The following is a 26,877-nucleotide window of genomic DNA, read 5'->3' as shown; positions in this document are numbered from 1 at the left end:
AAATTGTTATGGGAAACAGGGAAATGGCAACAGAATTTAATGTATACTTTAGATCTGTCTTCACCAGGGAGGACACAAGCAATCTCCCAGATGTATGGATGGGCCAGGGTCATAAGATATCAGAGGAATTGAGACAGATTGACATTAGGAAAGAAACTGTGATGAGTAGACTGGTAGGACTGAAGGCTAATAAATCCCCGGGTCCAGATGGTCTGCATCCGAGGGTTCTAAAAGAGGTGGCTCGGGAAATTGTGGATGCATTGGTAATCATTTTCCAATGTTCCTTAGGTTCAGGATCAGTTCCTGAAGATTGGAGAGTGGCTAATGTTGTCCCACTTTTCAAGAAGGGAGGGAAGGAGAAAACGGAGAACTATCGCCCTGTTAGCCTAACGTCAGTCGTGGGGAAGATGCTTGAGTCCATTACTAAGGACGAAATAGTGGCACATCTTGATGGCAGTAATAGGATTAGGCCGAGCCAGCATGGATTTACCAAGGGCAAATCATGCTTGACTAATCTGTTGGAGTTTTTTGAGGGTGTAACAAGGATGTTAGACGAGGGTAAGCCAGTAGATGTTGTGTACCTAGATTTTCAGAAGGCATTCGATAAGGTGCCACATAGGAGATTGGTGAGTAAAATCAGAGCTCATGGCATTGGGGGCAGGGTTTCAACATGGATAGAAAACTGGTTGGCAGATAGAAAGCAAAGGGTAGCAGTGAATGGGTGTTTCTCAGACTGGCTGGAGGTGACTAGTGGGGTACCACAGGGCTCTGTATTGGGACCACAGCTCTTTACAATTTATGTCAATGATTTAGATGAGGGCATTGAAAACTATATCAGCAAGTTTGCTGACGATACTAAACTGGGTGGCAGTGTGACATGCGAAGAGGACGTTAGGAGAATACAGGGAGACTTGGATAGGCTGAGTGAGTGGGCAGATACTTGGCAGATGTCATTCAATGTGAATAAATGTGAAGTTTTCCACTTTGGAAGCTGGAACAAGAGGGCAGAGTATTGTCTGAACGGTGTCGAGTTAGGTAAGGGAGAAATGCAAAGAGACCTAGGAGTCCTAGTTCACCAGTCAATGAAGGTGAATGAGCAAGTGCAACAGGCAGTGAAGAGGGCAAATGGAATGTTGGCCTTTGTTACAAGGGGAATTGAATACAAGAGCAAGGATGTTCTTTTGCATTTGTACAGGGCCCTGGTGAGACCACACCTGGAATATTGTGTACAGTTTTGGTCTCCAGGTTTAAGGAAGGACATTCTGGCAATTGAGGAAGTGCAGCGTAGATTCACTAGGTTGATTCCTGGGATGGCAGGGCTGTCTTACGCAGAGAGATTGGAGAGATTGGGCTTGTACACGCTGGAATTGAGGAGATTGAGAGGGGATCTGATTGAAACGTTTAAGATAATTAAAGGATTTGATAGGATTGAGGCAGGAAATATGTTCCAGATGTTGGGAGAGTCCAGTACCAGAGGGCATGGATTGAGAATAAGAGGTCAGTTATTTAAAACAGAGTTGAGGAAGAGTTTCTTCTCCCAGAGAGTTGTGGAGGTGTGGAATGCACTGCCTCGGAAGACGGTGGAGGCCAATTCTCTGGATGCTTTCAAGAAGGAGCTGGATAGATATCTGATGGATAGGGGAATCAAGGGATATGGGGACAAGGCAGGGACTGGGTATTGATAGTGAATGATCAGCCATGATCTCAGAATGGCGGTGCAGACTCGAGGGGCCGAATGGTCTGCTTCTGCACCTATTGTCTATTGTCTATTGAAATGACAGAAAATGAGTGGAGACAACCACATTTCCTGTTTAACGTCCTTTCTGTTATTCATTTAAAAAATATATTTTCTTAGTCTCAAACCCCTCACTAAAGCAAAGTATCAAAATCTTTCACCATATAAAATTGTGGAGCTCTCTGCAGCATATTTTGTATGGTTTACTTTTAATTGTTGAACACACTGATTACGAGCGGGATCAGCCACTTAGCCCCACAGGCCTGCTCCACTCTTTAATAAAGTCACGACTGATACAACTGTGACTCAGCTCTTTCTTTCCTGTGTACTCCGGGTAACCATCACCCCAACTCCTTGTTCATGAAAAATCTTTCAGCTTCTGTCTATGAATAACCACTTTACTTTCCCTGCCAATTAAGGAAAAGAATTCCAAAGGTTATTAAGTGAAAAATAAAATTGCCTCACCTGACTTAAAGACAATCCTTAACTCTTAGAACAGTGACTCTTAATTTTCACTTCTCCCCAAGAGGAAACCTCCTCTCCACAACTCACTATCAGTAAGCTCCAGCAAACACAAACATATCCTGTCAAACTGTAGACCAAGTCATCACCGAGTTATGCTGTGGCCCACAGAGTCTGCACTGATCATCAAGCATCCGTTTTAAATAAACTAGTCCTATTTCATTTTATTCTCCCTTCCCCAGTTCTACCCCCTCCCTCTGATCTACCCCTCACTTACATACTAGGGACAGTTGATAGTAGCCAATCCAAATGCCTCTGAGATGTGGCAGGAACAGGAGCAACTGGGGAAACCCATGCAAACAGGGTCATGGGTCACACATACAGGTCAGGATAGAGCTTGAACCTGTTAGGCAGCAACTCTGAGCTGCCCCACTTTGCTGCTCTCTTCTTCACAAGGAAACTTTGACATCCACTCAAGTTGCAGTGCATTTACTTCCATCCATAGCTACGTAATTGAAGAATGACTCCCTATTCAGTTCTCCTGGCAATAAAATCTAACATTCTATAACAGTACTGATGCTGGGAGTCAGAATCAGGTTTATTATCCTCGGCATGCATCGTGAAATTTGTTAACTTACTGCAGTTCAATGCAATACATGATGTAAAAATAAATAAATTACGGAATATTACAGTAAAAATCTCGCAAAAACAGAAACAATATATATTTAAAAAGTGAGGTAGTATTCATGGGTTCAATGTCCATTTAGGAATTGGATGGCAGAGGGGAAGAAGCTGTTCTTGAATCGCTGAGTGTGTGCCTTCAGGCTTCTGTACCTCCTGCCAGATGGTAACAGTGAGAAAAGGTCATGCCCCGGGTGCTGGGGATCCGTAATTAATAGTGGACGCTGCCTTTCTGAGACACTGCTCCTTGCAGGTGTCCCTGAGGGTAACACCCAAGATGGAGCCGACTAAATTCACAACCCTCTTCAGCTTCTTTCAGTCCTGTGCAGTAGCCCCCTCCTCCCCACCAGCCTGTTAGAATGCTCTCCACGGTATATTTATAGAAGTCTTTGTTGGCATACTAGATCTCTTCAAACTCCTAATGAAATATAGTCGTTGTCTTGCCTTCTTTAGAGTTGCATCAATATGTTGAGACTAGGTTAGGTGCTCGGAGATCTGGACAACCAGGAACTTGAAAGTGGCCATGCTCTGCACTTCTGATGGTCTGTGAGGATTGATAGGTGTTCTGCATCACTGCGGGAAGCAAGGGCAGAGGTTGCTGCTCTTTGGCGATTATCTTTGCTTCCGCATTAGCCATAGAAGTAGTACCTGGATGATTGGAGGTTCTTTTGTTCAGGCAAGGGAATAGGGATGATTATAGACCAGTAAACCTTTCTTAAGTGGTGGGCAAATTATTGGAGAATTCTTAGAGACATGAGTACTTGGAGAAGCATAGTCTGATTAGCGATAGTATGCCTTTGTGGGGGGTGGTAGGTCATGACTCACAAACCTGATTAAAGTCTTTAGGGATGTGACAAAACACAGTGATAAAAGTAGAGCAGTGGATATGGCTTTTAGTAAGGCATGTGATAGGGATCCTCATGACAGGCTCATTCAGATAGTCAAAAAGCATAGCATCCCGGGAAAGAAACTTGGCAGAACAATTAGTGGAGACAAGTGTTGGTAAGATCTCAGACAACGTCAGGAACTAAAAGGTTGAGCATGGTGCAACTAGTCCGCCACAACAGACAGGATCTCCCGGTTGCCACTCACTTCAACTCTTCTTCACATTCCCATTCAGATATGTCCATACATGGCCTCCTCTACTGCCATGATGAGGCCAAACTGCAGTTGGAGGAACAACACCTTATATACCGTCTGGGTAGTATCCAGCCCCTTGGTATGAACATCGAGTTCTCCAAATACCGGTAATTCCCTCCCTCTCCCTTCCCCCATCTCAGTTTCACTCTGCCTCCTCCTCCAGCTGCCTATCACCTCTCTTATGACTCTGCCTTCTACTACCCATAGTGCTTTCCCCTTAGATTCCTTCTTCACCTCTCCTGCCTATCCCTTCCCTGCTTTCCCTCCCCCACCCCTTGATCTTTCCTCTGATTGGTTTTCCACCCTCCCCCCCACCTTCTTTATAGGGCCCCTGCTCTTAGTCCTGACGAAGGGTCTCAACTCGAAACGTTGACTGCTTCTTTCAACGGATGCTGCCCGACCTGCTGAGTTCATCCAGCTTTTTTGTACGTCATGATCAGCCCTGGGAAAAAGCCTCTGACTATCCACACAATCAATCCCTCTCAAATGTGTGAAATAATTCATTTTAGAAGGTCGAATTTGAAGTCAGTATACAGGATTCTTGGCAGTGTGGAAGAAGAAAAAGATCAGAGGGTCCATGTTCTTAAATCACTCAATGGTGTCATGCAAGTTGGTAGGGTTGTTGAGAAGGCATATGATGTGTTGGTGTTCATTAGTCATGGGGTTGAGTTCAAAAGCCACAAGGTAATGTTGCAGCTGTATAAAACTCCACTTAGACTACACTTGGGATATTGTCACCTCATTATAAAAGGGGTATGTAAGTTTTGGAGAGGGTGCAGAAGAGCTTCACCAGGATGCTGCCTGGACTGAAGGGCATGTCTTAAGAAGATCGGCTGAGCGAGCTCAGAATTTTCTCTTTGAAGCAAAGGAGGGTGAGAGGTGACCTGATAGAGGTGTACAGGATAATGAGAGGCATTGATAAAGTGAATAGCCACGGACTTTCTCCTAGGGCAGAAAGGGCTAATACAAGGGGGCATAATTTTCTTTCCTTTCCAATATTTTTATTAGTTTCTACATAGAAGAATACAGAGTACAAGAAAGTGTATATAAAAGGTCAAAAAGATTTTTAAAACTACCATTTACACTATATCTGTTCATAATAACAATTACTTTACCCCATATTCATACGTTAATCAATAGTTATATTTAACTATACTAATTTATTATAAAATAAGAATCTAATCCCTACTGAGACCGAAGCTGTTCATTAAGGAGATAAGAAGGTAAAGTACCTTCTCATAGAACATTACAGCACAGAAACAGGCCTCTTGGCCCTTCTTGGCTGTGCCGAACCATTTTTCTGCCTAGTCCCACTGACCTGCGCCTGGACCGTATCCCTCCAAACCCCTCTCATCCATGTACCTGTCCAAGTTTTTCTTAAATGTTAAAAGTGAGCCCGCATTTACCACTTCATCTGGCAGCTCATTCCACACTCCCACCATTCTCTGCGTACAGAAGCCCCCCCCCCCCCAATATAATCATATAACAATTACAGCATGAAAACAGGCCATCTCGGCCCTTCTAGTCCGTGCCGACGCTTACACTCACCTAGTCCCACTGGCCCGCACTCAGCCCATAACCCTCCATTCCTTTCCTGTCCATATACCTATCCAATTTTATTTTAAATGACAATACCGAACCTGCCTCTACCACTTCTACTGGAAGCTCATTCCACACAGCTACCACTCTCTGAGTAAAGAAACTCCCCCTCATGTTACCCTTAAACTTTTGCCCCCTAACTCTCAAATCATTTCCTCTTGTTTGAATCTCCCCTACTCTCAATGGAAAAAGCCCATCCACGTCAACTCTATCTATCCCCCTCATAATTTTAAATACCTCTATCAAGTCCCCCCTCAATCTTCTACCTAAAGACCTAACTTGTTCAGCCTTTCCCTGTAACTTAGGTGCTGAAACCCAGGTAACATTCTAGTAAATCTTCTCTGTACTCTCTCTGTTTTGTTGATATCTTTCCTATAATTCAGTGACCAGAACTGTACACAATACTCCAAATTCGGCCTCACCAATGCCTTGTACAATTTTAACATTACATCCCAACTCCTATACTCAATGCTCTGATTTATAAAGCCCAGCATACCAAAAGCTTTCTTCACCACCCTATCCACATGAGATTCCATTTATCTCATTCCACATGAGATAAATGTTCCCTTTAAACTTTTCCCCTTTTACCCTTAACCCATCTCCTCTGGTTTTTTCTCCCCTAGCCTCAGTGGAAAAAGCCTGCTTGCATTCACTCTATCTCTACCCATCATAATTTTATATACCTCTATCAATTGTCCCCTCATTCTCCTACACTCCAGGGAATAAAATCATAACCTATTCAACCTTTCTCTGTAACTCAGTTTCTCAAGTCCCAGCAACATCCTTGTAAACCTTCTCTGCACTCTTTCAACCTTATTAATATCTTTCCTGTAATTTGGTGACTAAAACTGCACACAATACTGCAAATTCATTTAAATAAAAATTAATAATAGCCAACATCTGAGTTTAAACAACAAGTTGAAGTTTTTGAAAATAGTTCAGAAAAGGTTCCCACAATGTTTGAAAGTCTTGATGAGATTCAGAAATTGAACAACGAATCTTCTCTATATCTAAACATGACATAACGTCACATAACCATTGAGCATGAGTAGGAGGAAAAGCATCTTTCCATTTAAAGAAAAGTGTCCTCCTAGCTGTAAGAGAGCTAAAGGACAAAATATGTAAATCAGGTGTCTTCAACTTAATATCTTGTCCTGCCACAATACCAAACAGGGCTGTCAGAGGGTTAGGCTTAAAAATAACTTTAAAAAGTAAGGAAAAAGTTTGAAAAACTTCTTCCAATATTTTTTAAGATTCAGGCAAGTCCAAAACATATGAATTAATGATGCTTCTCCATTATTACATCCATCACAGTAGGGAGATATATCCGAATAAAAACAAGATAGCTAATCCTTAGTCATATGAGCTCTGTGTACCACCTTAAATTGTATGAGGGAATGACGAGCACATGGCGATGAAGTATTAACCAGTTTAAACATTTCATTCCAAGCTTCCTCAGATATTGATGTCTGTAAATCTTGTTCCCAGAGATTCTTAATTTTATCTGAAGGAACATTCCAGTAACATACCATAAATCTTAGATACTGAACCATTATGAAAAGGTATCAAACTAAAAATTACATCTAGTAAGTTCTTATCTGAGCTTATAGAAAATGTACAAAATTGAGATCTTAAAAAGTCTCTGATTTGTAATTACCTAAAAAAGTGAGTCTTGGGTAAACTATGTTTAGCTGACAATTGCTCAAAGGGGGCATAATTTTACGGTGATTGGAGGAAAATTATAGCGATTGATATCAGAGGTAAGTTCTTTTCAGAGAGATGGTGGGTGCCTGAAATGCCTCCAGTGTGGTGTTAGAAACAGGGGCATTAAAAAAAATTTCTAGATAGGCACACGGATGAGAGAAAAATGAAAGTCCATGTGTGAGGGACCTGTTAGATTGATCTTAGAGTAGGTTAATACAGTGGCACAACATTGTGGGCCAAAGAGCCTGTAGTGTGTTATTTTGTATGTAGATTGGACAGTTGCACATTTTTTTAACTTTGCCAGATCTTTTCCCATTCATCTCATTTACCTACCTCACTTTGTAACTTCCTTATATGCTCTTTACAGCTTAATTTTCTTTGTCTATGTTTTGTCAACCATTTTTGCACCCCCATCTTAGTCATGTTCAGCTCCAGCACAATTCCTGTGGCATGAAACTCTACATTTTGCCAAACAGCAGCAGACCCACTGAAGCCAACACTCTTGTTTTATGTGATCCAGCTGATCTATCCACAGCCATCTGTAATCTACCATGAGCTTTTATTTTCTACAAAACCTTTAGTGCAGCACTCTTTCAAATACCTTCTGGAAATTGAAATGTGGTACGTTCACCAATTCTCCTTTATTTACTCCAATAATGGGTCAGGTGTGATTTTCCTTTTGTAAACCCAGTGATTTTGCCTGACTGCTTTGAATTTTGCCAAGTGGCCTGTAGTTTCCTTACTTGTCACACATTTTGAATTAAGCAGCTACATTGTAGTTTCCAGTTTCTCCTTCCACTGTACCAAACTCTTAGGCACATGTAAAAAAATTCTGTCAAGCAAATATGGTTTCAAAATAATGGAATGAAAAGTTTATAAGTATCAATAAAAAAGAACTAAAAGCAATATTTGGTGACCACCCTTAGCCTTGGAAACTGCATCAGTTCTCTTTACAGTATCATGCAGTTTCATTACAAAGTTGTCTGGTAGGTTGTTCCAAGGACCTTTCATCTAACCTCACCCCTGTAGTGCATTCCAGGTACCCATCCCTCTCACCTTAAATGCATGCATTTATTTCAATGGTGTTCCAATTCAGGGGAAAAGATAGCAGCTGTCTTCTCTATATACTGTCTACTCATAACTTTATAAATTTCTATCTGATCTCCCCTCAGCCATTCCAGAGAAAACAACCTGTGTTTGCCCAGCCTGTCCTTACAGCAATGCCCAATAGCCAGAAAGCATCATGATACGCTTCTTGCGCACCCCCTCCAAAGCCATCACGTCTTGCTTATAACGGGTCAACCAGAACTGAATGCAGAACTATCCCTGTCAGAATTTTCTGCAGAGCTTGAGATCTGCTTAGCACCAGATTTAGAAAGCAAATGGGCCTTTTGAGATGACACTTGGGAGGATGAGAAGCTGATAGATAAGAGCTACAGGGAGTTGTAGCTCTTCTGACAGTTGGATGACTGTCAGGAGGGGGAAGTGGAATGGGGTCAGAAAGCTACAGCAGCAGAAATTGGGCCCTTCAGCCCATCCCAAATTAGGATTATTGGTCCATGAGTACATCCCAAACTGTTATTTCTGCCTAGGCCTATCAACCTACCATAGCCTTCCATACCCTTCCATACCCCTAACATCCAGGTACTTGTTGAAATTGTTGCAGCCAAACCTGCGTCCACCGCTTCCACTGCTAGCTCATTCCACACTCCCACCACCCTCCAAGTGAAGGTGTTCCCCTTCAGGTTCTTCTTAAATATTCACCTTTAACCAATAGTTCTAGTCTCACTCAATCTCAGTGGAAACAGCCGTCTTGCATTTACCTTATCTCTAACACTCATAATTTTCTGTACCTCAATCAAATCTTCCTTCATTCTCCCACGCTCCAGGCAATAAAGTTCTAACTTATTCAACCTTTCCTTATAACTCAGGTCCTCAAATCCCAGCAACAAACTTGTAAATTTATCTCTGTATTCTTTCAATCTTATTACCATCCTCCCTGCAGGTAAGTGACTAGAACTGCACATAATAATCCAAATTTCACCCCCAAAGACTTACGCACAACATCCTAACTCCTGTAACACACACAAAATGCTGGAGTAACTCAGCTGGCCGGGCAGCATCTATGCAAAAGATTCTTCATCACCCCGAAACATTGACTGTTTGCTCTTCTCCATAGATGCTGCCTGGCCTGCTGAGTTCCTCCAGCATTTTACGTGCATCTGCAGAATTTCTCTTGTTTGTGATCCTAACTCCTTTGATTTCTCAGGGACAAGTTGCCAAAATCTCTCTCCCCACAGATGCTGCTGAATTTTTCTATCATTTTCTGCTTTTATTTCAGATCTCCAGCATCTGCATTTTTTGTTTTGATTTTTAGAATTCTTTTCAATTTGACCACTTCATTACTAAACTCAGAGGCAGAATGTACAAGTATTTTTTTCAGTAAAATGAGATTTTAATCTTGAATCAGATTTTCTGCAGTTTCTCTATATGTGGCGTGGAAGCTTTCCCATCTTCTTCTCATTTGATCATAGATCGAAAACTCTAGAGAGTCAAACAATTAATTTGAAGTGAAATTTCAAAGAAGCATATCCAGGAAAAAAAACTTGGACAGTTTTCAGTCCAGTATTTTTGGTACAGCTTGAGACTTGTCCGAGAATGAACTATTGTGCTTATCTAGTTTAAATCGTTGTACTGTCTTCCCATGGATGAATGTCAGGCTCCAGAAGTAGGGTTTCAGTGATCATAAGACATTGGAGGAGAATTAGGCCATTCAAGTCAGCTCTGACTCTCCGTTAGTTTTAAAAGCAGTTTCACACCAGTGTTCACTGGGTTGGACAATCCACATCAGGGGTGTGGGGCAATTGAGATTTTATAGGCAGAGTTTCCCAGCAGATTCTGAGTTGAGGAATGATTAATCAGCAAGAGAATCAGTGCGTAAAACTAGCTACCTTTCAGTCAGGTCCAAGATTTAAAAGCGGAGCTTCACGCCAGTTTTTTTTTCAGTTGAGCAATCCATGTCAAGGGTGCGTCAGAAGAGCTACATTTTAATCAGGAGGGCAAATGAGATTTTAAAGGCAGAGTTTCACAGTAGTCTCTTTCAGTTGAGGAGCATCCAATCAGCAGGGATTCATTAGAAAGGCTCAATAAAAATTATTGAAGAGCAAGTGGAGAGCCCATTGCTTTGGAATGTGCCAGTGTGTAGAGTGGCTGTAGCTCATCAGGCTTAGGTGAGATCAGGTTTGGGTGAGGTATATTGTCTTGTGAGTCTCTCTCTCTCTCTCTCTCTCTCTCCCTCTCTCTCTCCCTCTCCCTCTCCCTCTCCCTCTCCCTCTCCCCCTCCCTCTCCCCCCTCCCTCTCTCTCCCTCCCTCCCTCCCTCTCTTCCCCCCTCCCTCTCTTCTCCCCTCTCTCTCTCCCTCCCTCCCTCCTTATTTGTTCATTCCTCATCTGTTAGGGCATAGTAGATTAGTGAGAATGGCTGCAGGGGCAGTGTTTTGTACTGCAGCTCGATGACCTTCCACTCTCACAGGAGAATGAGGAGGTGATAGACAGGAACTTCAGGGAGGTAGTCACCCCTAGGATGCAGAAGACAGGTGACAGGGTGACTCTCAGGAGGGAGAGGGTAAATGTACAGCCAGTACAGAGTACACCGGTGGCCATTCCCCTCAATAATAAGTATACAACTTTAGATACTGTTGAGTGGGATGACCTACCGGGGGGGGGGGGGGGGGGGGGGGGAGCAACAGTGACTGGGTCTCTGGCATTGAAGCTAGTGCTGTGGCTCAGAAGAGCAGAGAGACGAAGAAGACTGCAGTGTTGTTAAGGGGATTCCTTAGAGGAACAGAGACGAGGTTCTCTGGGTGCAGTAGAGACACCGGGATGGTATGTTGCCTCCCTGGTGCCAGGATCAGGGATGTCTCGGATCAGGTCCATGGCATTCTCAGGGGTGAGGGTGAACTGCCAGAAGTCTTGGTACATATTGGCACCAAAGACATAAGTAGACAAGCTGAGGAGGACTTGAAGAGAGATTTTAGGAAGCTAGGTAGAAAGCTGAGTAACAGAGGACCTCCAGGTTAGTAATCTCAGGATTACTGCCTGTGCCACGTGTCAGTGAGGGTAAGAATAAGATGATTTGGCAGGTCAGTGCGTGGCTAAAGAATTGGTGCGGGTGGCAGGGTTTCTGATTTCAGGATCTTTGGGATCTCTCTTGGGAAGATATGACCTTTACAAAAGGGACGGGTTACATCTGAACCCGAGAGGGTCTAATATTCTTGTGGGCAGGTTGGCTAGAGTTGTTCAGGTGGATTTAAACTAATTTGGCAGGGTGATGGGAACTGGAGTGATAGTGCTGAAGATGATGTAGTTGGTTTACAAACAGTCAATGTGTAGTGACAATCCTAGCAAGGCGAGGCTGATGATAAGAGCAACATTGCAGACAACAGGATGAGTTGCCATGAAAAAGGTGGACTTAATTGGAAGGGTGATTACAGAACAAAGTGTTATCTGAATGTGCGCAGTATACGATTAAGGTAGATGAACTTGTGGCACAGTGACAGTTTGGCATGTATGATGTTGTAGACATTATAACTAGGAGATTGATGTCCAAGAATACAGACTGTATCAAAAGGACAGGTAGAGGTGGCATTGGTAAAAATGAAATCAAATCATTAGAAAGAGGTGACAGAGGGTCAGAAAGTGTTGAATAATTGTGGATGGAGCTGAGGAACTGCAAGTATAATAAGACCCCGATGGGAGTTATATACAGACCCTCAAACAGTAGTAAGACTGTAGTCTACAAATTACAATGGGAGATAGAAAATGCACGCCAAAAGGGCAATGTTACAGTAGTCATGGGGGATTTTAATATGCAGGTAGATTGGGAAAATCAGGTTGTTGCTGGATTCCAAGAATGCCTATGAGATGGTGTTTTAGAGCAGCTGGTAATTGAGCCCACTAGGGGATCAGGTATTCTGATGGTGTGCAGTGAACCGGGATTGTTAGAGAACCCCGAGGGGAAAGAGATCATAATATGATTGAATTCACCCTGAAATTTGAGAAGGAGAGGCTAAAGTCAGGTGTATCAGTATTGCAGTGGATAAAGAGGCATGAAAGGAGAGTTGGCCAGAATTGATTGGAAAAGCACATTGGCATGGATCACGGCAGAACAGCAATGGCTGGAATTTTTGGAAGCAATTCAGAAGGCAGGGGATAAAAACATCCCAAAGAGGAAGAAGAAGTATTCTAAAGGCAAGATGACACAGCTGTGGCTAACAAGAGAAGTCAAAGCCAACATAAAATCTAAAGAGAGGCCATATAATAGAGCAAAAATTAGTGGGAAGTTAGAGGATTCAAAAGCTTTTAAATACCAACAGAAGGCAACTAAAAAAGTAATTAAAAAGGTAAATATGGAATATAAAAGTAAGCTAGCCAATAATATTAAAGAGGATACCAAACGTTTACTCAGACGCATAAAAAGTAAAAGAGAGGTGAGAGTGGATATCGGACTGCTGGAAAACAATGCTGGAGAGGTAGTAACGAAATGGCAAGCAAACTGAATAAATACAGTTGAAATCAGAAATTTACATACACCTTAGCCAAATACACAAACTCAGTTTTTCACAATTCCTGACTTTTAATCCTAGAAAACATTCCCTGTCTTAGGTCAATTAAGATCACTACCTTATTTTAAGAATGTGAAATGTCAGAATAATAGTAGAGCAAATGATTTATTTCAGCTTTTATTTCTTTCATCACATTCCCAGTGGGTCAGAAGTTTACATACACTTTGTTAGTATTTGGTAGCATTGCCTTTAAATTGTTTAACTTGGGTCAAACATTGGGTCCCACAAGCTTCTCACAATAAGTTGCTGGAACTTTGTTCCATTCCTCCAGACAGAACTGGTGCGACTGAGTCAGGTTTGTAGGCCTCCATGCTCGCACACACTTTTTCAGTTCTGCCCACAAATTTTCTATCGGATTGAGGTCAGGGCTTTGTGATGGCCACTCCAATACCTTGACTTTGTTGTCCTTCAGCAGTTTTGCCACAATTTTGGAGGTATGCTTGGGGTCATTGTCCATTTTGAAGACCCATTTGCGACCGAGCGTTAACCTCCTGGCTGATGTCTTGAGATGTTGCTTCAATATATCCACATAATTTTCCTTCCTCATGATGTCATCTATTTTGTGAAGTGCACCAGTCCCTCCTGCAGCAAAGCACCCCACAACATAATACTGCCACCCCCATGCTTCACGGTTGGGATGGTGTTCTTCGGCTTGCAAGCCTCACCCTTTTTCCACCAAACATAACAATGGTCATTATGGGCAAACAGTTCAATTTTTTGTTTCATCAGACCAGAGGACATTTCTCCAAAAAGTAAGATATTTGTCCCCATGTGCACTTGCAAGCTGTAGTCTGGCTTTTTTTTGGAGCAGTGGCTTCTTCCTTGCTGAGCAGCCTTTCAGGTTATGTCAATATAGGACTCGTTTTACTGTGGATATAGATACTTGTCTACATGTTTCCCCCAGCATCTTCACAAGGTCCTTTGCTGTTGATCTGGGATTGATTTGAACTTTTTGCGCCGAAGTACGTTCATCTATAGGAGACAGAATGCGTCTCCTTCCTGAGCAGTATGACAGCTGCATGGTCCCATGGCGTTTATACTTGCGTACTATTATTTATACAGATGAATGTGGTATCTTCAGGCATTTGGAAATTGCTCACAAGGATGAAACAGACTTATGGAAGTCCACAGTTTTTTTTCTGATGTCCTGGCTGATTTCTTTTGATTTTGTTTGTAAACTTCTGACCCACTGGAATTGCGATCAATTAAAAGTGAAATAATCTGTCTGTAAACAATCATTGGAAAAATTACTTGTGTCATGCACAAAGTAGATGTCCTGAACGTCTTGCCAAAACTATAGTTTGCTATTATGAAATCTGTGGAGTGGTTAAGCAATGAGTTTTAATGACTTCAACCTAAGTGTATGTAAACTTCTGACTTAAACTGTATTTGCATTGGTCTTCACTGTAGAAGACACTAGCAGTATGGTGGAAGCTCCAGGTGTCGGGGTCATGAAGTGTGTGGTTACCATTTCTAGGGAGAAGGTTCTTGGGGAAACTGAAAATTGAAGTTAGATACGTCATCTGGACCAAATGGTGTACACTTCAGGGTTCTGAAGGAGGTGGCTGAAGAGACTGTGGAGGCATTAGTAATGATCTGTCAAGAATCACTAGATTCTGGAACGGTTCCAGAAGACTGGAAAATTGCAAATGTCATTCCACTCTTCAAGAAGGGAGAGAGACAGATGAAAGGAAATTGTAGGCCAGTTAGACTGACTGTCATGGTTGAGAAGACACTGGAGTCAGTTGTTCAGGATGTGGTTTTGGGATACTTGGAGGCACATGATAAAATAGGCCAAAGTCAGCATGGTTTCCTCAAGGGAGAATCTTACCTGATAAACCTGTTGGAATTCTTTAAAGAAATAACAAGCGGGATAGGCAAAGGAGAATCGGCTGATGTTATATTCTTGGATTTTCAAAAGACTTTTGACAGGGTGCCACACATGAGGCTGCTTAACAAGCTACGATTCCATGTTATTACAGGAAAGATTCTAGCAAGGATAAAGCAGTGGCCAATTGGCAGGAGGCAAAGAATGGGAATAAAGGGAGCCTTTTCTGGTTGGCTGTTGGTGACTAGTGGAGTTCCACGGGGGTCAGTGTTGGGGCCAATTCTTTTTACGCTATACGTCAGTGATTTGGATGAAGGAGTTGATGGCTTTGTTGCAAAGTTTACATATGATACGAAGGTAGGTGGAGGGCAGTTAGTTTTACAGAAAGATTTAGACAGATTGAGAATGGGCAAAAACATGAAAAATGGAACACGGTGTCAATAGGTGTGTGGTCATGCACTTTGGTAGAAGAAGTGAAAGGGTTGACAATTTTCAAAATGGAGAGAGAATACAAAAATGGAATTGCATAGGGACTTGGGAAAGCTTGTGCAGGATTTCCTAAAGGTTAGTTTGCAGGTTGAGTCTGTGGTGTAGAAGGTAAAAGCAATGTTAGCATTATTTTATGGTTTAAGGCATAGGAGCAGATTTAGGCCATTAAGCCTATCAAATCTGCTCCACCATTCAATTGTGGCTGATACTTTTCTCCCCCCCACTCCTTGGCCTTCTCCCCATAACCTTTGATGCCATGTCTAATCAAAAACCTGTTAAGTTCTGCCATAAATACACAGCTGACCATGGTAACAAATTCCACAAATTCATCACTTCTAGCTAAAGAACTTTCCCCTCATTTCTGTTTTAAATGGAAGCCCCTCTATCCTGAGGCTGTGCCCGCTTGTCCTAGACTCCCCCACCATGGAAAACATCCTTTCCACATCTACTCTGTCTAGGCTTTTCAGCATTCGAAAGGTTTCAATGAGATCCCCCTCTCATCCTTCTAAGTTCCAGTGAGTACAGACCCAGAGCCAACAAACATTCCTCGTATAATAGCCCCTTCATTCTCAGAATCCTTGTGAACCTCATCTGAACCCTCTCCAATGCCAGCACATCTTTTCTAAGATAAAGAGCCCAAAACTGTTCGCAGTACTCAAGGTGAGGCCTCAGCAGTGCCTTATGAAGCCTCAGCATCACATCCCAGCGCTTGTATTCTAGACCTCTTGAAATGAATGCTAACATTGCATTTGCCTTCCTCATCACCAACTCAACCTACAAGTTAGCCTCTAGGATGTTCTGAACAAGGACTCTCAAGTCCCACTGTAGCTCAGATTTTTGGATTTTCTCCCCATTTGGAAAATGGTCCGCAAATTTATTTCTACTATCAAAGTGCATGTCCATGCATTTCTCAACATTATATTTCATTTGCCACTTTCTTGCCCATTCTCCTCATCTAAGTCCTTCTGCAGCCTACCTGTTTCCTCAACACTATCTGCCCCTCCACCAATCTTTGTATCATCTACAAACACGGCAACAAAGCCATCTATTCCACCATCCAAGTCATTGATATACAGCATAAAATACAGTGGTTCCAACACCAACCCTTATGGAACACCACTAGTCACTGGCAGCCAACCGCTCGTTTTATTCCCACTCCTTGCCTCCTACCAATCAACCATGCTAGTAACTCTCCTGTAATACTATGCGTTCTTAACTTAGTAAGCAGCCTTATGTGTGGCACCTTGTCAAAGGCCTCTTGGATGTCCAAATGTACAACATTTACTGCATCCTCTGTATCTACCCTACTTGTAATCTCCTCAAAGAATTCCAACAGGTTTGTCCTGCAAGAAAACCATGCTGACTTGGTCCTATCTTGCCACGTGTCACCAGGTAGTCCAGAGCCTCATTCTTAACAGTTGACTCCAGCATCTTCCCAGCCACTGAGCTCAGGCTAACTTCTCTTCCCTCACACCCTTCAATATCTGGCACACTGTTGTGTGTTCCAGTGAAGACTGATGCAAAATACTCATTTAGTTCATCTGCCATCTCCTTGCCCCTCATTATAATTTTTCCAGCCTCATGTTCTAGAGCTCCTATACCCACTCTCAATTCTCTTTTATATTTTTATATACTTGAAGAAGCTTTTACTATCCACTTTGATATTGTTTGCTAGCTTGCTTTCATATTTCATCTTTTCCCTCCTATGACTCATAGTTGCTCTCTGTAGGTTTTTAAAAGCTTCCCAATCCTTTGTCTTCCCACTAATTGTTGCTTTATTGTCTGCTGTCGCTTTTGCTTTTACATTCGCTTGGATTTCCCTGTACTATTTTGCCATTTGAGTTTTTCTTTGTTTTCGGAATACATCTATCCTGCACCTTCCTCATTTTTCCCAGAAACTCACGCCATTGCTGTTCTTCTGTCATCCCTGCCAGCATCTCCTTACAATTTACTTTTGCCATCTCCTCTCTCATACCACTGTAATTTCCTTTACTCCACTGAAGTACTGCTACGTCAGACTTTACTTTCTCCCTGTCAAATTTCAAATTGCGATCACTGGCTCCTAAAGGTTCTTTTTTCTTAAGCTCCCTAATCACCTCTGGTTTGTTACATAACACTCAGTTCAGTATAGCTGATGCCCTAGTAGGCTCAATGACAAAGTGCTCTAAAAAACCATCTCGTAGATATTCAACAAACACATTTCTTGAGATCCATTACCAAACTGATTTTCCCAATTGACCTGCAATTTGAAACCTCCCATGACTATCATAATATTGTTGTTTTGATGCACCTTTTCTATTTCCTGTTGTAATCTGTGGTCCAAATCCCAGCTACTGTTGGGAGGCCTCAGGATCATTGTACCCTTGCAGTTTCTTACTCAACCCAAAAGGATTCAACATTTCTGATCCTATGTCACATTTTTCTACTGATTTCATGCCACTCTTTACTAGCAGAGCCACAGTACCCCCTCTGCCTAACTTCTTGTCCCTTCAATACAGCATGTAACCTTGGACATTTACCTCCCAACTACAACCATCCTTCAGCCACGATTCAGTGATGGCCACATCATACCTAAAAATCTGTAATAGTTTAACAAGATCATCCACCTTATTTTTTACACTCCGTGCATTGAAGTATAACATTCTTGAGTGCTGTATTTGCTACCCTTTCTGATTCCATAATGCACTGATACTCAACTTGCTGGCTGCAATTTTGTCCTATCATCTGCCCGCCCTTCCTGACATCTTTGCTTTATTAATACTCTTCCCAACAGCTATAACAAGCCTGCCCGCGAGAACATTGGTCTCCTTCGGGTTCAGGTGCAACCTGTCATATCTTCCCTCCAGAAGAGATTCCAGTGATTTAAAGAACCTGAAGCCCTGCCCCCTGCACCAGCTTCTCAGCCACACATTAGTCTGCCAAATCATAATGTTTCTACCCTCCTGGCACGCAGGCAGCAATCCAGAAATTACCCTGGAAGTCCCACTTCTCAGCTTTCTGCCTACCTCTCTAAATTCTCTTTTCAGGACTCTTTGATTTTCCTTCCTATGTCATTGGTACCAATATGTACCAAGGTATCGGCTGCTCTCCCTCCCTCTCCAAAATGTTGTGGGCACGATCCAAGATGTCCCTGACTCTGGCACCTAGGAGGCAACATTCACCTCCACAGAATCTCACATCTGTTCCCTCCCCTATCACTACCCCTTCTCTCTCTTTCCCTTCTGCACCACGGACCCACGCGCAGTGACAGTTACTTGGTCTCTGTGGCATTCCCCTGGGAGATCATCCCCCACAACAGTATCCAAAGTGGCACACTTATTAATGAGGGGAATGGCCACGGGGTTCTCTGCACTAACTGCTTACTCACATTTCCATTTCTCCTGACAGTCACCCAGCTACTCACCTCCTGCAACTTCGGTGTGATGACTTCCCTGTAATTCTGATTGATTATCTGTTCACTCTCCCATACAAACGGAAGGTCATCCAGCTGCTGCTCCAGATCCCTAACACGGTCCACAAGGAGCTGCAGCCGGATGCACTTCACGCAGATGTAGTTCCCCGGGAGAATCTGGGTCTTCCAGGTCTCCAACACCCGGCATGAAGAACATACAGCAGCCATTTACTACACTAGGTACAGTCAGAGGGAAAAAAAGAGAACCTTAACAGAAAGTTACCCAAAGCCAATGCCTCTTTCGAGCTAAAGCCTCCTTTGAGCCAAAGCCTGACACTCCTACTGTCACCACAGGCCGAGTCCCAACAATGTCTGCCCTGCTTGTCCCTTCTGTGCTTTTAAACAAGTGTTGCCGATCTGCGAGAAGCCTCGGTCACAGTGGCCTGCCCCTGCTGCTGATTGGGCTGCCAGAATTTCAAGAGGACTGTAATATAAAAGCAAGGATGTAATGTTATGACATTATAAAGCACTGGTGAGGCCTCTATTGTGAGCAGTTTTGGGTCCTCATCTTAGAAAGGATGTGCTTACATTAGAGAAGATTCAAAAGAGGTTCCTGAAAATTATTCCAGGTTTTGAACAGCTTGTCATTTGAAGTGTGTTTGATGGCTCTGGGTCTGTGTTCACTAGAATTCTGAAGAATGTGGGGTGACAGCACTGAATGCTATGGAATGGTGAAAGGCTTTGAAAGAGCGTATAGGGAGAGGATGTTTTCTATGCTGCGAGTGTCTAAGACCAGGGGCTAAAGCTGCAGAATAGCAGGGCATCATCTCAGAATGGAGATGAGATGAGGTGGACTTTACTGCGGTGAATCTGTGCAATTCTTTGCCACAGACAGCTGTGAGGGTCAGGTCTTTATGTATATTTAAGGCAGAGGTTGATATTGATTGGTCAGGGTATGAAGGGGGCTGAAGGGACAAATAGATCGGCCGTGATGAAATGACGGAGCAAACGCGATGGGTCAAATGGCCTGCTCCTGCATCTTATTGTCTTGTGTATGGCTGATTTATTGTCCTTCTCAGCCCCATTCTCCCCATAACCTTTGATGCCCTGACTAGCCAAGAACCTATCCGCCTCTGCTTTATATATACCCAATGTCTTGGACTCCACAGCTGACTGTGGAAATGAATTCCATACATTCACCAACCTTTAGCTAAACAAATTCCTTCTCATCTCAGTTCTAAATAGATGACCTTCTATTCTGAGACTTTGCCCTGTGGTCCTAGACTCCCCCACCATAGGAAGCATCCTCTCCACATACGCTCTATCTAGGCCTTTCGATATTCAATAGGTTTAAATGAGTTTCCTTCTCATTATTCTAAGCTCCAGCAAGTAGAATTACATCAAATTCTTCTTATACATTAACCCTGGAATCATTCTCATGAACCTCCTCTGGACCCTCTCCAAAGCTAGCACATCTTTTCATAAGGGGCTGAAAACTACACTCTATGTAGTCTGATCAATGCTTTACAAGCTTCAGCATCACATCCTTGTCTTGTATGCTAGTCCTGTCAAACTGAATGCTAACATTGAATTTGCCTTCCTCACCACCATCTCAATGTTTAGGAAATCCTGCGCAAGGAATACCAACTCCCTTTGCACCTCTGATTTTGGAATATCTTCCCCCATTTGGAAATAGTCTACACCTTTATTCCTTCTTCCAAAGTGTATGACAATAAACTTCCCTACTTGCTATTACATCTGCCACTTCTTTGTCATTCTCTTAATCAGTTCTTCTGAAGCCTCCCTGCCTGTCCCTCCATCTACCACCTGTAAACTTGATATGTCAATGTGAAATGAAATGATCCCAGTACAACCCCTGCAGGACATCACTAGCCACCACCTGCCAACCAGAATAGGCACAAGAATACAACTGCAGATGGTGTGGATCAAAGAATACGTACACAATGCTGGAAGAACTCAGCAGGTCAGGCAGCATCCGTGAGAAAAGAGTGTACAGTGTTGTATACATAACCAGAATAGGCCCCCTTTATTTTGCCTCCTGGCAATCAGTCAGTCTTTTATCCATGGTAGTCTTTGCTGTCATACCATGGACTTATGTCTTCTTAAGCAGCCTGATGTGCTGCACCTTGTCAGAAGCCTTCTGTAAATCCAAGTGAACTACATCCAGAGATTCTCCGTAGTCCATCCTTTGTGTTATTTCCTCAAAGAATTCCAAAAGATTTGTCCCCGTGGTGGCTTTGACCTAATTTATCATGTGCCTCCAAGTACCCCGAAACCTCATCCTTCATAAAGGACTCCAGCATCTTCCCATCCACTGAAGTCAGGCTAACTGGCCTATAATTTTCTTTCTTATACCCTCCTCCTTTTTTAAAGAGTGGAGTGATACTTGTAATTTTCCAGTCCTCTGGAATCATTCCAGACTCTAATAATTCTTGAAAGATCATTACTAATGCATCTACAATCTCTCCAACTACCTATTTGAGAACCCTGGTGTGTAGTCCATCTCTTCCCAAGTGCCTTTCCTTAGAAAAAGCAACTACACTCACTTCTGTTCCCTGACACTCGGATTTCTGACATACTGCTAGTGTCTTCCACTGTGAAAATTGATGTAAAATACTTATTAAATACATCCATTATTTCTTTGCCCCCATTGCTACTTCTCCATTGTCATTTTCCAGCAGTCCAATATTCTCGCCTTTTTTACTCTTTATGTGCTTGGAAAAGCTTTTGGTATCCTCTTTTATATTATTGACTAGCTTACTTTCAGATTTCATCTTTTCTGTCATTTTTATTTTAGTTGCCTTCTGTTGGTTTTTAAAATCTTCCCAATCCTCTAACTCCCCACTGTTTTTGCCCTCTGCTTTGGTTTTATGCTGTCTTTGACTCCTCTTGCCACCCACAGTTGCCTCATCCTCCTTTTAGAGTACATCTTCATCTTTGTGATATTCTGCCTTTCAGGTTGCCCCCAGAAACTCCAGCCGTTGGTGTTCTTCTATCATCCCCGCTGGTGTCCCCTTCCAATCAACTTCGGTCAACTCCTCTCAATTCCTTTTACTTCACTGATACATCCGATTTTAGCCTTTCCTCTTCAAACTGCAGCGTGAATCCTGTCATATTATGATCACTGCCTCCTCAGGCTTCCTTTACTTTAAGCTCTCTAACCAAATCTAGGTCATTACATGACACCCAGAATTGCTGATTCCCTAGTGGGCTCAACAACAGGTTGCTCTAAAAAGCACCTTGTAGGCATTTCACAAAATCTCTCTCTTAGGATCAAGCACCAACCTAACTTTCCCAATCTATCTACATATTGAAATTCCCCCATGACTATTGCAACATTGCCCTTTTTACATGCCTTTTTTTCTCCTGTTATAATTTGTACTCCACATCCTGGCTACTGTTAGGAGGCCTGTATATAACTCCAATCAGGGTCTTTTTACACTTGCACTCTCCCACAAGCCTGTTAAGGCAAAGCCACTCTTAACACTGCCCACTTACTTAACTGCCACATCATCAATGGCCGATCTGTTCAAACCCTGCATCTTTTTACTGGCCCTTACTAATTAACCTTAGTTACTATTAACCCAAGTAATCTCCTGCTCCACAGACAAGTTCTAACAGGCTCTGATCGTCTTTTAAAACTGGTGCCGTGTCTTTGTCATGCTTTTAACTTTCTTCCTGCAGTGTCTCGAAGAAGCAGTGAGGAGATTAAACGTGATCTGACAGTCACAGATAGCTCCTCGCCATCATCATTGATGGGAATGACTACCACCTCACCACAGTTGTCCTTGACATCTTCATCCCCTACAGCTTCAGTAACGCCAACTGCACGTAGCCGCCTCAGGTAAGGGTCATGTGATCAAGTCACTGAACCACCCTTGCATATCTAACACAGTTATGGTCTTTAAGCATTAATGTTTATGCTAAATCTGATAGAGTGGATTGAACAGTGTAGTTAAGATAATTTTAACCAAGCTATGTCAGGGGCAGCGGTCATAGAGACGTAGAACAACATAGCACAGAAACAAGCCCAACTAGTCTGAGCCAAACTGTTATTCTGTCTAGACCCATCAACCTGCACCTGGACCATAGCCATCCATACCTCTCCCATCCCTGTATTTACCCAAACTTAACTGTTGCAATCACATCCGCATCTTTTACTAGCATTCTTACACCACCCTCGGACTGAAGAAATTCCCCTCAGGTTCCCCTTAAATATTTCACCTTTCACCCTTAACCTTTGACCTCTACTTGAGTGGAAAAAGGACCTCTATGTGATCTCATTCTCCTACATTCCACGGAATAAAGTCCTAACCTTTCCCTATAATGGAGGTCCTCAAGTCCCAGCAATATTCTTGTAAGTGTTCTTTATACTCTTTCAATGTTATTGATATCGTTCCACTCGGTGGGTGACCAGAATGGTGATCCTGAGCAACTATTTGCAAGACATTTTAATTCTTCAGCTCCCACTCTCAGTTCTCCAGAAGCATGTCCAAAATAGCGAACCTAAGCTCAAGGTGTGACGCGTTACCTTCAGTTTCAGATAATCAACCATTTCAGTCTTGGATCTCATTTGAGTCCTGATGAAGGGGCTGGACCCAAAACATCAACTGTACTCTTTTCCATAGATGCTGCCTGGCCTGCTGAGTTCCTCCAGCATTTGTGTTTATTGCTTGGATTTCCAGCATCTACAGATTTTCTTGTGTTCGTTTTTTACACCATACTTACGCACTCTTCTGCTTCTCTCTCTCAGCTAGCATCACCACACAATTTAAAATCATACTTCAAAGAGAAAAGCCTTTCAGCCAACGTATTCATGACAGTCATCAAGCTCCCATCGATACTGATCCCTCTTGGTCTGTAGACTTCCAAGCCTTGGTCAATCTTCTCCAGATACGTCTTCAGTGAGCGTCTTTGCCTCCACCACTCCATTTCAGATTCCTACCTCTTAACCATTACCTTAAACCTTTGCCCTTTATGGAGAAGACAGTATGGTATGGTAGTGGTTAACACAACACTACAATACAAGTGACCCCAGGTTCAATTTCCGCCACTGCTTGTAAGGAGTTTGGACGTTTTCTCCATGACTGTTTGGGTTTCCTCCCACAGTCCAAAGACATACCAGTTGGTAGGTTAATAGGTCATTGTAAATTGTCCCCTGATTGCGCTCGGATTAAAATGGGGATTACTGGGCGGCAGGGCTCGAAACGCCTATTTCACATAAATATATAAATGAACATAGTTCTGTACAGAGTTGGAACAGCCCACGATGTCACTGCAAGGCATGATACCGATGCTGTCCCACAATCTCAGTTGAGGTTAGGTTTGAGGGACAGGGATTGGGAGAGTTAGAGGTCAGGTCGGAGTTTCGGCACTCTACGATGAAGGACAGCCATGAACTGATCTCAGGTCAGCATGGCCTGTGGACAGAGATCAGCACGGACACACGGGCTAATGGTCCTGCAGGTGTAGGGAAAAGAGATTATGCGGACAGTAGGCATTAGAGCTAGTGACCCCACTTCCATGCCGTTGAGTCTAGAGTTCAGGGTTCCAACACAGGCAAGTCCAGAGTTCAAAGCCTAGAATTAAGGGTCCCCATCATCAGCAAGTCCTGGGGTTCACACTAAAGATCGAAGCCCAAAGGTCAAGGACAGAAGTTAGCGAATCTGGATATTGAGGGTCAATGGCCAAAGCCCTGAGTCTGCTGGAGGCCCGTAGGCAACCCGTCCTGGGTTTTGGTTGGGGGGGGGTGTGTGAGAGAGAGTGGGGGGGCTCGTTATGCCGTTATTGTTGCTTGTGTTGTACAGCTGCACATTTGGCACACACTTTGTTGGCGACAGATTGTGTGGCACATCCTTAAGTTGTATTGATTGTTCATGCAAGCAATGCAGTTCACTGTATGTTTCAATGTGCACGTGATAAATAGATTAACCTGTATTTAATCCCATCTGCCTGCACCTGGCCTGTATCCTATTTCCGGCTCTTCATGTGCTTGTGAAAATGCTTCATCTCTAGGTATTGCAATTGTACTTCAATTGTACTTCAAAGGTTCATTTATTGACATTTCAAAGGTTCAGAAATTGTTGTTCCTTTTCATGCCTCGTACTGCATCGGGTGGGATTTTTGCTGTTTCTGTAGCATTTTGACAGTGTTTTACAAAACTGAGTTGCTAGCTCGGCGCTCAACCCAGCATGGATGGAGAGCATGCAAGGGGTCAGCCGGATTTGAACTCGGGTCTATTTACCTCAAAGTCTGGTGCTGATGCCACTACACCACAGGCCAGCTAACATTCAGTGTGTGTGGAAAAAAATTTCCGCACAATCTCCTTTAAACTTACACTCTCACCTTAAATCTGTGCGCTCCAGTATCTGACATTTCCACCCTCTCTATGCCTCTCATAATTTTATATCTAACAGATGATGCTTCTGAGAAAACAATCCAAATTGTCCAACTTCTGCTTAAAGCTAATATCTTTCGATCCAAGTAATGTCCTTGAGAGCTTCTTATGAACCTTCTCCACGTTCATCCCCTAACATGGCGACTGGAACTGCACACCAGATTTGGCCTGGCTGATGTCTTATAGAGCTGCAGCATGCCAAATTGTATGTCTAATGCCCCAACGGGTGAAGGCCAATATGCTCTATGTCTTCATTACTGCACTGTCTACTTTCCCTTACATCTTTCAAGGCTTACTCTCTATCTGTATGTCACTGATCTTGCCATTTCTTGTACATTTAGACACTTGTGCAGAGTGGGAAAGTTTGTCTTATCTATTCCTCTCATTATTTTGTACACCTCCTTAAGCCTCCTGCACTCTAAGGAAAATAAACCTAGCCTATCCAGTCTCTCCCTAAAACTAAAATGCTTCAGCCCCAGAAACATCCAAGTGAATCTCTTCTGTTACTGCTTCTTGATTAACTTAATACCTAGTCTCTCCTCAAAACTAAAATGCTTCAGCCCCAGAAACATCCAAGTGAATCTCTTCTGTTACTGCTTCTTGATTAACTTAATACCTAGTCTCTCCTCAAAACTAAAATGCTTCAGCCCCAGAAACATCCAAGTGAATCTCTTCTGTTACTGCTTCTTGGTTAACTTAATACCTGGGATGTCATCTTTGGGATCCTTTGGCTCATACACCAAGGTTCCTTTGTTGATCGATCTCCTCAGGTTCCCACCATTCAATGTGTTAGTCCTCCCAAAATGCTTCACCTGACACTTGTCAGGATTAAATTTAATCTGCCATTGCCCTGTCACCCTGCAGCTGAAGACAGTTTCCTCACTATCAACAGCGAGCATCAGCAACTTTTATGTCAACTGCAAGCCTACTGATCAAATCTTTCACATTCACATCAGAATTATTAACGTACTTAATATGCAGTAAAAGTTCACAGGCTTTCATCAGAGTAACAATCCTCCACTATTACCCTCTAGAGAAGGTTTAATTGCTGATTATTTCAGCTGTAGAGCCACAAAATCTGAGGTTGAATTTTCCTTTACTTCATTGATAAGTGTACGTACAATGTGTGACCACCATTAATTAAGTCCAATTGGCATATAGTGAATCAACTATGATTACTCCCTGGGGTGTGTCAATGTTCTCTCTTGAGTAAATGCCCAGTTTTGAAGATCATTCCTCTTCCTAATGGAGATCGGTTTTGCCCACAGGAGGCATCTCCCAGTTCCTGAATAAAAATGACAAGATCGTACAGTGTGTAGCCTCTGTGTTCCTGGGATAAATTATTCACAGTTGACATCTGTCTAGTCTCTGATGACAGCATCCTGGTCCCAGGTTACAGTTAGCAGAGCTCCAATACTGGCTGTCTGAGACTGGAGAGATTTTGAACAGCCTTCATTTGTGACTGCATGGGAACTGTAATGTACGTTTTGCAAGATGTATTTACCATGACTTTCAGCTTGCAGCAGTTATCACGAGCTGACTGGAGGATGCAAGCAACCAAGTGCTGCTGCCATCTTGTTCTTGGTCCTCACTGGTCTCCATTTCTGCTGTAAAAGTGAACAGAGGTGAAACTTTGGTCTCATTGTAAGTCAGCAGTTCTGATATGTTATCCGAGTTACAGTGTTCATAACAGAGTTTGTTTGTAATTTGTTGGTTAAAGTAAATGCTCTTCTTAAATCCAGTCAGAGTTGATATACTTGATAGCTTTTAAACTGGCAACTATTGATATACACAAAATGCTGATGGA

At 42.8% G+C, this 26,877-nt stretch overlaps 1 protein-coding gene across 8 annotated transcripts in view; it reads left to right on the top strand.

Moving 5' to 3' along the window:
* The window catches only part of specc1la (sperm antigen with calponin homology and coiled-coil domains 1-like a), a 283,895-nt gene that overhangs the window by 209,477 nt on the left and 47,541 nt on the right, over positions 1-26,877 (top strand). For all 8 annotated transcript variants that reach the window (XM_059983332.1, XM_059983331.1, XM_059983330.1 and 5 more), the window contains one exon: positions 22,358-22,517. In XM_059983332.1, coding sequence (XP_059839315.1) covers positions 22,358-22,517 — 160 coding nt within the window. The remainder of the gene's footprint in view (positions 1-22,357; positions 22,518-26,877) is intronic.

Source organism: Hypanus sabinus, chromosome 10, assembly GCF_030144855.1.
Source record: "Hypanus sabinus isolate sHypSab1 chromosome 10, sHypSab1.hap1, whole genome shotgun sequence".
Classification (NCBI taxonomy): Eukaryota; Metazoa; Chordata; class Chondrichthyes; order Myliobatiformes; family Dasyatidae; genus Hypanus; species Hypanus sabinus.
This window is presented reverse-complemented; position numbering and strand designations above follow the sequence as displayed.